Source organism: Panicum virgatum, chromosome 2K (genome assembly GCF_016808335.1).
Source record: "Panicum virgatum strain AP13 chromosome 2K, P.virgatum_v5, whole genome shotgun sequence".
NCBI classification, from domain to species: domain Eukaryota; kingdom Viridiplantae; phylum Streptophyta; class Magnoliopsida; order Poales; family Poaceae; genus Panicum; species Panicum virgatum.
In genome coordinates this window covers 52,967,393-52,979,774 of record NC_053137.1, presented here as the reverse complement: position 1 = coordinate 52,979,774, position 12,382 = coordinate 52,967,393, and the positions used below count along the sequence as shown (strand labels likewise).

At 49.4% G+C, this 12,382-nt stretch overlaps 2 protein-coding genes across 3 annotated transcripts; one reads left to right on the top strand and one right to left on the bottom strand.

Moving 5' to 3' along the window:
• Positions 1-219: 219 nt before the first annotated feature.
• LOC120684789 (F-box protein PP2-A13-like) lies at positions 220-2,908 on the top strand. Its single transcript, XM_039966666.1, has 3 exons — positions 220-1,104; positions 1,426-1,544; positions 2,234-2,908. Exons 1-3 carry the CDS (start codon positions 757-759, stop codon positions 2,661-2,663), a joined length of 897 nt encoding a protein of 298 aa, XP_039822600.1. The 5' UTR covers positions 220-756; the 3' UTR covers positions 2,664-2,908.
• Positions 2,909-3,250: 342 nt separating this feature from the next.
• On the bottom strand, positions 3,251-12,382 carry LOC120684773 (ribosomal RNA processing protein 36 homolog). 2 transcript variants are annotated; one of them, XM_039966654.1, is made up of 9 exons: positions 12,163-12,346; positions 11,871-12,079; positions 11,719-11,785; positions 5,170-5,222; positions 4,776-4,830; positions 4,608-4,682; positions 3,869-3,986; positions 3,736-3,782; positions 3,251-3,648 (listed from the first exon to the last, which is right to left on the bottom strand). In XM_039966654.1, the coding sequence occupies exons 1-9, from the start codon at positions 12,283-12,285 to the stop codon at positions 3,547-3,549; spliced, it is 849 nt and encodes a 282-aa protein (XP_039822588.1). In that variant the 5' UTR covers positions 12,286-12,346; the 3' UTR covers positions 3,251-3,546. The 2 variants fall into 2 exon arrangements, with proteins under 2 accessions (XP_039822588.1, XP_039822592.1); XM_039966658.1 differs by having other exon boundaries at positions 3,255-3,648; positions 11,871-12,076; positions 12,163-12,382.

Below are 12,382 nucleotides of genomic sequence, written 5' to 3'. Positions count from 1 at the left end.
CGAGGAGTGGCTTGCAGCAAAGATAGTTTCTTTTTCTTTTTTGAAACAATGCAGCAAAGACTAGTTGAGCTGTGGAATCATCGATAAAAACCACTTTCCATGGCGCAGCAGACAGCACACGACGCCCGGCGAGAGCGACGACGCGCGAATCAATCGCCACGCCACGCCACGCCACGCCACGCTTCGCTTCGAGAAAACAGAGGAAAAATTTCACCCACGGCGGAACCAACCCCCACGCTTTCCACCGCAGATTGCACGCGCCGCACGCAGAGAATCCCATCGCCGCCAGCACCGCTTGTAGCTAGCTGTAGGCTCCCTCACTTCCAACCTCCCACGCTTCCACTACTCGTCTTCTTCCACGGCGTCCACGCCCTGGCTGCGGCCCCTCCCCCAATAGCAGCCTAACCCAGCGAGCACGAACCCAAGTCACCAGCGCTCCTCTTCTCTTCTCTTCTCCGTCGCGTCAGAAATCAGGAGGCACAAGAGGAAAGAATCGAAGAGGCTTTGTTTGATCAAGAACCGTCGCTTCGATTCCATCAGCTGCAACAACCGCGACGACGACGACGACGAGAGGCCTCCCCTCCTCCGACGGCACGGCCACCGAGGCGGCGCCACCGCGATGGGTTCTCTGGCGCTGAGGTGTAGTAACCCGCCGCCGCCTTTCTCCAAGTCGCCGGGTTCCCTGCTGCTGCTCTCCAAGTCGCTCACCCTCTACTGCTGAGCTGAGCCACCCCCGCGGTTGCTGTCGCTCAGCTCATGGGCGCCGTAGCCTCGTCGGCGAGAGGGGGGCGGGGAGTTGAGGGGACGGTGCTGGGGGACTTGCCGGAGAGCTGCGTCGCGGAGGTGCTGCTCAGGCTGGACCCCCCGGAGATCTGCCGGATGGCGCGGCTCAGCCGCACGTTCCGAGGGGCCGCGTCCGGGGATGGCGTCTGGGAGTCCAAGCTGCCGAGGAACTACGCTCGCCTCCTCGCCGTAGCAGCGGCCGGCGATGGAGGAGATCGGCAGGCTGCCGCCGCCGCCGCGGCGCTTGAGGCGGAGTCGCTGCCCAAGAAGGAGGTGTACGCGCGGCTCTGCCGCCGGAATCGCTTCGATGGCGGCAAAAAGGTATTATATGCCTTCATCTAGAATTGTAGGATCATTTTTTGCTTGCCTATTAGCTAAGTGAATTGTATTCTTTTTTATTGAATTGGATCAAATTTCTTGAATTGGTTTGTAAGAACAATTTTTCATTGTCCAATTGCGCCTGTGCATGACTAAAATGGCCTGGAAATTGAGTTTGGTTTGGACATAGGCAGTGTATTTGTGTTTGAACTTTGGAGTCTGACTACATCTGTTCGGCTACTTGTATCTGTGATTGCGTTGCAACTTGCAAACTTGCACCTGCTCAGGCATGAAATATTGAAATTTGTATGGCTCATTGTGTAGGAGTTCTGGCTGGACAAGGGTGGTCGAGGTGTCTGCATGTCAATCTCGTCAATGGCACTTTCAATAACGGGCATTGATGATAGACGATATTGGAACTTCATTCCCAATGATGAATCAAGGTGCTTTCATCTGCTACTAATCAAAACCTCATTTGGCAATTTTGTTTGTGCATGTGTTGAGGTGATTTTTTTGTATGTAGTTATGCTGCGTTGTTGGAAATGTGTCCAAGACATAGCAACTTTTGTTTTGAGGCCTGTCCATTCATCTTGTGTCTAGCCATTTATGGCTTACGGCTCACCTATACCCAGTAGACCATGTACACAAATAATACACATCACGTTTGCTTCAACCATTATTGGTGTATGAGAGAATATCTGCATAATAATTGCATTTGCGAGTTAAATCTGGTATTTATAAGCCTATATCTCAACTGGTGAGAGTTTAGAGGCAAATGACATGTTCACTTGCCCCTTCCCACTAACTAGGTGGTGTAGCTTCATGAACAAGATGTAGTAACCTTAGGGTTCAAAATCACACCTTAAGTTTGATTGAAAGATGGAATGCTCTGTTTCCTATATATGTACTGTATCCTACAACGTTTCCATGGTAAACATAATTACCTTTTCCCAGACATATTAGTTTTAGTGGCCCACTGTAGTACATCTGTACTGGAGTGTCTACCTAGTTAGCTTAATTTTTCTCTACTGTACATCTTATTTTACTTGCACCTCTTTGGTCACATGAATATGTTGCCCTGTTTCAAACCCTTATAAATATGATAGTCATGAACGTGTGGCTTTACTTGCAGATTTCACACTGTTGCTTATCTCTCACAAATTTGGTGGTTCGAAGTCAGAGGGGAGGTTGAATTCTGCTTCCCAGAAGGTACATATAGCCTATTTTACCGCGTTCACCTAGGCCGACCATTCAAGCGGCTTAGACGACGGGTTTGTAGCTCAGAGCACATCCATGGCTGGGACATAAAGCCAGTCCGCTTCCAAATGTCAACTTCTGATGGACAGCAAGCTCAGTCCAAGTGCTATTTAACCGATCCCGGTGTCTGGATCAATCACCATGTCGGGGACTTCGTCGTGAAGGACTCAAGCAAACCGACAAACATCCGGTTTGCGATGATTCAGATAGACTGCACACACACGAAAGGAGGCCTCTGTGTGGATTCAGTGGTGGTGAAACCGCAGTACCTCACGCAGAAAAAGTCGCCTCAATGTTATGTGTAGTGGTGTTGATATACGTAGAGATACACATATGCTCTAGAGTTTTTGTTCTTTATACAAAAAGTGCAGTTGCATTTACAAAGTATTTTCCAGCCCTGTAATGTAACTGAAGGGGTAAGTGATTTTTAGTTACTCTTGTCCCTATAGGAACATGGTGCGCCTATGTAAATTGCCCATTTTTTACTCTGAAATATACTATGTCTGGTGTACCTCCCACAGGCTTTCGTCGATCCAAAATTTCCAAATTGCCAGATTCTCAGGATTTGTCATGTGGATGTACTTAGATCAATATTGTTCCTTAGAAACTGCATGTATATTTATGGAGTTGAGCCTTTGAGGATCCTTGCATTGCTGGGTGCTCTGTGGTCAGTCGTTAGTGACGGGTGAGTTGAAACTCAAACTGTAGATCATGTCTAGGACTACTGGGCGAGAGCCGGAGCATGCCACACATTGCAAACTAGAGCTCTGCCCCTGCTCAACTCAGGAATAATAACTGAGTGCTACTAGGCTTTAGACTGGTTTACGCTTTGCAGGAAAGTAGAAGCGACTGAAACCAACGTGTTGTGCAAAACGAAATATAACATTCATAATTTGTTTAGCAAAATTTGTTGCAATTACCAACCAGAGCTCATTTAAGTTGTGGACTAGCCACTAGGGTAACAAAGAAAGTGCACACTGTCTACTCAGTGAGCATTAAAAAGACCATCCTAGCATCACCCATTCATATAACATTCATAATTTGATTTAGCAAAATTTGTTGCAATTACCAACCAGAGCTCATTTAAGTTGTCGACTAGCCACTAGGGTAACATAGTAAGTGCACACTGACTACTCAGTGAGCATTAAAAAGACCATCCTAGCATCACCCATTCGCCTCGAGACATTATCATGCACCGTCCCCATTCCTTCGGTATGGCATAAACCGATGATCTTTAGAAGCATTCTTCTTCCGCCGCCTCTCCATGAAGGCATCAAGCTGTCCTGCCTCCTGTGAATGATGAATACAAATTTTGACGAATGAGGTAAACATCCTATAGTTTAAAAAAAAACTGCTAGTAAACCTTGTAAGTTTTACCTTGAGCTCATTGTACTTATTCATCAACTTCCTTTCACGAAGTTCAGCTGGTTAAGAAAAATGAAAGTAACCTTCAGACATGAGTATATAGACAGTGAGCAAAGAAAGGATGGACTAGGGTTGAGGAACAGACATTTCTTCAGATAATATGGTCGCTTTCCGGCCTTTGCTGCTTCCCTCTCTTTCTTAATATGTTCACGCAGGATCTCTGATTCAACATTCTTTTGAGAATGTGACTTCAACTGTTTATCCTGTAGATATTTCCATTTGAGGAATCAACTGAAATGGACAAGTTATCTGAAGCAAGCTGATCCCATTGCATGCACAAACATAAAAAGTACAAATTCAAACATAAGTAGCCAACCAAAAAAGTCTTCACATTTTCAACTATATGTATGGATCCAACTATAAAAAATTAAAAATGCAGTTGCTAATTCGTTATTGGATGGCTACAGATAGTTTCTGATGAGGCCCGATAGCCGTCATCTTATCCTGACTGCATCCAAATCAAAACTTGCATGGACCTTGTCCAGTTTATGAAGGCAAATTATGATGGCAGATTTTCTAGTCATGTAGTATAGGCTGTATAGCTGACAATGCCTTTGGTCTACTGAATTAATCACTTTTCACAGAGAAAGGGTTAAATACTGAAGCGAACTGAGTCACTGACTTTAGTCATATATTAGAAATCCAGTGGGGGGAAAGCCAACCAAATTTGTTATAAGCAAATGCCGAAATGGTCAATATCAGGACATCAAGGACGTTTAACTCATCAATCATCATAAACTAAGCATCAATATAGAAGTTCCAAAACATACTACTTTTCATGGATATTAATGGCAACAGCCAAAATGTTAAGAAGCAATACGTACGATCCATGTAATACGACTCTTCATTTCTTCAATGGCATTTGGGTCCTTTGATTTTTTAATCATTTTTTGAAGTCTCTGCATATACCAGAAAATGCATGAGGGAATTATTTTCACTGAACATCTTCTGATCAATGCATCCATGCACTTCAATTTGACCACTGAACAAACCTCTTTTTCAGCAGGGAAGTTTTCATCAAATAAGAAATTGTATCTTTTCCTGAACCTGCATGCCAACAAAATCAGCAAGTGTCAAGCAACCATCAAGTTTACAGCCTGTACCAGAGTGAGGAACCATATAGGACTAATCTTGAGGAATCATGCCATGGAAAGGGAAAGGAATGGAAGTAATCAACTAGGTGAAAAGGTCAGCGGTCTGAATTCAACCATTTAAATAGGAATCAAATAAGATGTGCTTACAGCCCTAAAATAAGTACACAATCGAGAACTTCTATTGTTATATCGAGCTACAATAGCAAAGACGAAACTGAAAAATAAAAGATGCTTTCGATGTTTGTGAAGACAAACAAACAAGTACATATGCATCTGTGCATTCAATTCTTACCCTTCTTTGTCAACAGATCCATATATAGGTTCAAATCTTGGATCCCTTACAACCTATGGAAAAGAGCAATGTCATAAATATAAGGATTTAGAAAAAAAAGTGCATATAACCTGACTGAGCCAGATAATTTATATGTAAAAAATAAAAACTGTAGCGCATTAAGGGGAAGTTGGGAAGTCAATATATCAAGTGCACTGTTTTGCGATAGACTAATTATTATTTATGTATCAACTACAACAGATATTTATTATTTAATAAAACAAAATGAACATGGATTGGTTAAGATAGCTTGGTTGCACTTCTTCTCAAAAGGAAATTGCCAGCAGAACAATTAGGATGAAGCAAATTGGTTGCCTATAATAACATTGAGAAACATCTACCCTGCAGCAGCAAAGCATGCCCAATCTAACAGGTGATTTAAAACAGATTATGTCACATGAAGTAAAGACTCTCTCTCCGGAGTCGTCTCAACATAGCCGGTCCCAAGCCCGGGTAAAGGAGGAGGGTTGCGTTAGGTTTTAGCAAACCAGCATAAAAAATGCCACTAATGGATTTGAAACCCACAAGATTCTATTTTTAAAACTCGTTGGGGTGTAACCCTCTTAGCGACGCGCTACATCGGAACCCGGGTGTGGTGATAAATGGGCAAGGGCCGGGTCGCCATCCCCCCAAGGGCGCGTCGTATCATGACCTGGGTACGATGATAAGTGACCAAGGGTCGGGTCGTCACCTGAATGGCGCGCTACATCTACGCCCGGGTGTAGTGAAAAATGAGCAAGGATCTTCGCACTTCCCTCGACGGGTGCGAAGGGTAAGGAAGCTAGCCGAGCCAACTAGGATTCGTATAGGTAGCTGGAACGTAGGGTCCCTAACGGGTAAGTTGCGAGAGCTAGTTGATGTAGCAATTAGGAGGCGTGTAAATATTCTATGCGTTCAGGAGACTAAATGGAAGGGCCAGAAGGCGAAGGAGGTTGAGGATACTGGCTTCAAGCTTTGGTACACGGGAGCAACTCCGGGTAGGAATGGTGTAGGCATCTTGATTGATAGGAGCCTTAAGGATGGAGTCGTAGAGGTTAGAAGGCAAGGCGACCGGATTATCCTAATCCGGTTGGTAGTTGGAGATTCGGTTTTGAATGTGATCAGTGCCTATGCCCCTCAGGTAGGCCTTAGTGAGAGCACCAAGATGCAGTTCTGGGAAGATATAGATAGCATGGTTAGTACCGTGCCTACCAGCGAGAAACTCTTCATAGGAGGAGATCTCAACGGCCATGTGGGTGCGACTAATGTAGGGTTCGAGCGAGTGCACGGGGGTTTTGGGTATGGTAGCAGGAGTCAAGAGGGGGAGGATGTGTGAACTTCGCGTTAGGCTACGACTTGTTGATAGCGAATACCGTGTTTAAGAAGAGGGAATCCCATCTTGTGACGTTTCGTAGTGGACAACACTCGAGCCAGATCGACTTTATCCTTACTAGGAGGGAGGATAGACGTGATTGCTTAAATTGTAAGGTGATACCTGGGGAGTGTGTTGTCCCTCAACACAAGCTTGTGGTGGCGGACTTTCGTCTTCGGGTACGTGTCCACCGGGACAAATGTGCCAAGATTGCGAGAACAAAGTGGTGGAAGCTTAGAGGAGAAGCGGCACAAGCGTTTAAGGAAAGGATGCTAGGTGAGGGGCCTTGGGAAGAAGGAGAAGACGCAGATGACATGTGGCTAAAGATGGCAACATGTGTTCGGAAGGTGGCCTCAGAGGTGTTTGGCGTGAGTAAGGGAGGCAAACAGGAGGGGAAAGACACCTGGTGGTGGAACGACGAGGTGCAAAGGGCTATTAAGGAGAAGAAGGAGTGTTTCAAGCGCCTCTACCTTGACAAGAGTGCAGCCAACATCGAGGGCTATAAATTAGCGAAGAGGGTTGCAAAGCGAGCTGTGAGTGTAGCAAAGGGTAAGGCGTATGATGACCTGTATCAGCGGCTAGGCACGAAAGAAGGGGGAAGGACATTTATAGGATGGCTAGGATCCGCGAGCGGAAGACAAGGGACATCAACCAAATCAAATGCATTAAGGATGGGACAGATCGACTGCTAGTGAAGGATGAGGAGATCATGGATAGATGGAGAGAGTACTTCGACAAGTTGTTTAATGGGGAGAGTGAGAGCCCTACCCTTGACTTAGATGACTCTTTTGACGATACAAACAGACGTTTTGTGAGGAGAATTCAGGAGGTAGAGATCGGGGAGGCTTTGAAGAGAATGAAGAGAGGTAAAGCGATGGGCACTGATGGTATTCCCATTGAGGTGTGGAGATGCCTAGGAGATAGAGCAATAGTATGGTTAACTAAGCTTTTTAATCTCATTTTTCGGTCAAACAAGATGCCGGAAGAATGGAGGAGAAGTATATTAGTACCTATCTTCAAAAACAAGGGCGATGTTCAAAGTTGTACTAACTACCGTGGGATTAAGCTGATGAGCCATACGATGAAGCTTTGGGAGAGGGTTATCGAGCATCGCCTAAGAAGAGTGACAAGTGTGACCCAAAACCAATTTGAGTTCATGCCTGGAAGGTCAACCATGGAGGCGATTTTCTTAATACGACAATTGATGGAGAGATATAGAGAGCAGAAGAAGGACTTGCACATGGTCTTCATTAACCTTGAGAAGACATATGACAAAGTACCGAGAAATGTCATGTGGTGGGCTTTGGAGAAGCACAAAGTCCCAACTAAGTACATTACCCTTATTAAGGATATGTACAAGGATGCGACGACGTTTGTCCGGACATGTGATGGCAACACCACTGACTTTCCTATTAACATAGGCCTACACCAGGGGTCAGCATTGAGCCCTTATTTATTTGCTTTAGTGATGGATGAGGTCACAAGGGATATACAAGGTGAAATCCCTTGGTGTATGCTCTTTACTGATGATGTGGTGCTAGTTGACGAGAGTAGGACAGGGGTTAATAGGAAGTTAGAGCTGTGGAGACGCACGTTAGAGTCGAAAGGGTTCAGACTTAGTAGGACCAAGACCGAGTACATGATGTGCGATTTCAGCGCGACTAGGCATGAGAGGGGGAGACGTTAGTCTAGATGGGCAAGTGGTGGTCCAGAAGAATATTTTTCGGTATTTAGGATCGGTGCTACATAAGGATGGCGACATTGATGAAGATGTTAGGCATAGAATTTCAGCTGGCTGGTTGAAATGGCGGCAAGCTTCTGGCATCTTTTGTGACAAGAGGGTGCCACAAAAGCTAAAAGGCAAATTATAGGACAGCAATTCGTCCGGCGATATTATACGGTGCTGAATGTTGGCCTACAAAAAAGCGACATGTGCAGCAACTGAGTGTAGCGGAGATGCGGATGTTGCGGTGGTTTTGCGGGCACACAAGGAGGGATAGAGTCCGGAACGAAGTTATTCGGGATAGGGTCGGAGTGGCACCAATTGAGGAGAAACTTACTCAGCATCGGCTGAGATGGTTTGGACATGTCCAACGAAGGCCTCCTGAGGCGCCGGTGCGTAATGGGGTTCTTGAGCGGGTCGATAATGTAAAGAGGGGTAGAGGTAGACCTAAACTGACGTGGGATGAGTTGGTTAAGAGAGACCTTAAGGATTGGAATATCTCTAAAGAGATAGCTTTGGATAGGAGCGCTTGGAGACTAGCTATCAATGTGCCTGAACCTTGAACTTATTTCTTTCGGGTTTCATCTCTAGCCTACCCCAACTTGCTTGGGGAAAAAGGCTATGTTGTTGTTGTATGTCACATGAAGTACAGACTGAAATACTACCTAGTTCAACAACTTGCCAAAATACATCTAGCCGAACATGTGTGCTCTAACTAACATTACAGATTGCTTAATACACATAGCCTAATCAAACAAAAACAGTCTCGACATAATACCAGACAAATCAAACTTTTTTCCGCACCCGAGCATGTATTTCATTAAGAGGTATAGAATTACAACGACACAGCTTGAGAGAGCCCCCTCGTGATAATTACAACGACACAACAAGCAAATTATAAATCTTACTGAATTGGGAGCAAGAGCAAACAAGAGAACTAAACTGGTAGCCCAACTGTAGGAAGGATATAATTGGTGTAATGGATGGATTGTTGTATTGCATTGAGGCTTCGGCCGGTATATATAAGAGTACATGACTTGGGGGGCAAGACTCCCCGGGATACATATGGCAGTCTACGATACATATATCTACAACTACCAAATATACTCTAATACTCCCCCGCAGTCACAGCGGGAGCACCGCAAACGGTGAGACTGGAGAAGAAGCCGAAAGCAGTAGCCAACGGACTAACATCCCCCCGCATTCATAACGTCGGTGTGGTGCGGATGCTGCGACTGGAGAGAAAACCGGCGAGTAACTCATGCGGATGGTAGCCCTTTGTGCCGATGTCGAGATAGCCGAACTGAAGGAGCCATGGTCGAAGATGCCGTGCGTAGAGTAGCCGTGGTCGACGTAGAGCTGTCGAAGTTGCCGAAGACGAGGTAGCCGCACATGTAGCCGCGGGCGCACGAGGAGGCGCCATGGTGGTGGCGTAATAGAGAAGACGCCGGAGACGAAGATGGCGATGCGTCGAGGCAGTCGTAGAGGGAGCGATGCCAAAGTCGATGCAGTCAGGCCATCGGGCGACACATGCCCGAGTTTGCCAGGCTCGAGAACGCATCGGGGACGATGGGCACGCACCGGTGTTGCCAATACCGGACGTGCAAGGAAGGATGCACAACCAGACGCCGTCGCCGAGGGAGACCAGTAGAGAAGGCCTCCATGGCGGTCGCAGGCGCAGAAGAAGGCGAGGTAGAAGGTGCCAACGCCTGCTGTTGCTGGAGTAGACGAAGTAGTCGGGGACGAGATGGCGACGCGGGCGACGTGGTTGTGCTGGACGAAGTGAGGAAGGGAACCCAGATTTTCCAGCACAAGACCGAATGATCCGGATTACGCGGCGGCGGTGCTCGAAGGAGATGGCGAAGAACCCGTACAGCTTGACGAAGACTATGCGCGGCGCGCGGCGATAAGTCAACGATGAGGTCGTGGACGTAGTCAGCGGCGGTGAGGATGCAACGGCGAAGGAGACCACGGGTGGCGCCGCGGCTGCCCGAAGAGGCGAAGCAGCGACAGCCCTCCATACTCGGGGAAGAGGCGCGCAGTACGAGGACAGACGTCACGGGAGCCGGGTGGATCACGCACATCGGCTGATCAGACCGAGTAGCGTGAGGCGAGACGACGGTGGGCAAAGTCGGTGAAGGCGTCCCGATCGGTGATGGCGACGACGAGCCAGCGAAGGTCGACGTGCGAACCAAGCGGCGATGAGGGCAGTGCAGATGGGCGTCCCCTAGGGCACCGTCCATGTCACCATGTCGCATGTCGAAGACGAAGAAGAGGCCGGTGAAGTCGACGTCGACGTCGAAGTAGAGGCGCGAGGTCGACGGGCGGTGGGCGACTCAATCTCGATCAGTGATCGAGTAAAAATCAGAGAAACTAACCAAAAATAAATCAGCAGCAGCAAATCTTCGCGTAGAGCCTCTGGGTGCGCATAGCACAGGCCTCCTCCCCACTCTTATCCTCTCCCCTGCTCATCATGGTCAACGACGGACCATAGCCACGGGGCGAGAGAGAGAAACAGAGGGTGAGAAAGAGGTGGCCAGGCGACGGCGATGAGGGCAGGTGGCGCGCGTCCCTCCCGGCGACGGCAGGTAGCCGGAGGCGGTGGAGGATCCCCGCCAGGGACGGCAGCGGATCCGGAGCGTGGCGCACGTCCTGGCCGGCGACGACGGATCCCCCCGGAATGCGGAGGAAGCCGCCAGGGCAGAGGCGCGACCGGCGGCGGAGGGAGCCCGCGCGAGGCGTGCGGGACAGAGCCGCACGGGCGCTGCAGAGGAGGCCGCCGGGTGGACGGTGCAGCCGACGCGAGATCCAGACGAGAAGCTTGGCGTGAAGGCGACGGGTCGGAGCAGAGGTGCTGCACGGAATTCGTCGACGACGAGTTGAAGGCGCCACGCGGAGCCCCTGCTGCCACCACGGCAGCACAAGGTGGGTCACGGGCGCCGCCGGGAGACTGCGACTACCACCACGGCAGCGCGGATCGGGTCGTCGGCGGATTCCATGTAGGTGACGAGGTACGCCGATCTGCTACTGCTTGACACTCTAAGGGCGGCGGATTAACTCGATCCGCCATGATGGAGGGCGCTGCCCCCGGCGGAGGTCATGGGCGACCTCCCCGGGGGCGCGCTAGAAGGCCGGCGAGGGGGCGCCCTGGAGGGGCGTTGTGGGAAACAGGGGGAAGGCGGTGGCGTGAGAGGAGGGGCGCCGGCAGCACTAGGGTTAGGGCAGCGGAATGTTGCCTAGGATCTCAAACCCTAAACTCGTGATACCATGTAGGAATGATAGAATTGGTGTAATGGATGGATTATTGTATTGCATTGAGGCTTCGGCCGGTATATATAAGAGTACATGACTTGAGGGGCGAGACTCTCCGGAATACATATGGCAGTGTACGATACATATATCTACAACTACCAAATATACTCTAATAACAACTAACCTTCTTGGGGACCTGGATCACCTCCCTGAGCTTCGGTGGCCGCACTTTCGTGCTTATCTCCATCGGCCTGTTCAAAACACACGCAAACCCATCAGTACCAACAGCAGAACCCCTGAAAAGGCAGCGGCAGCAGCAGCTGGGCATCGCCGAACCTCTTCTTGCTAGCCCTGCGAGCCTTCTTCTCCGCGGCTGCTTTGGCCGCAGAGGCAGCCCGCGCGGCGAGCGACCCGTCGGCCCTCGCGCGCTGCAGCTCTCCGAAGGGCACGTCGGCCAGCGCGCGCTCCAGCTCCCGCTCCCGCTCCGCATCCTCGCCGTCGCTCTCTGAGCCGGACTCCGACCCCGACGACGAGGAGACCCCCTGCTGCGCCGGCGAACTCCGGTAAGGGCTCCGTGATTCGCGCGGCAAGGCAGGGAATAAATAGACTAGAAGAAGCCCCCGCGTACCTCGTCGTCGCCCGACTCCTCGGCGTCGCTGGCCGATTCTTCCTCGGGGTCGCGCTTGCCGGACGCAGATGCGATGGCGGACGAGGTGGAGGCTCCCGGCCGGCGGCGGTTGGGGCCTCTCATGGCGGCGGCGGCGAGGCTTCGATGCGAGCGTCGTGTGCGGCTGTGCGAACAGGGGTTACGAAACATTACGACCTTAGCGTGATTATTAGGCCCGGCC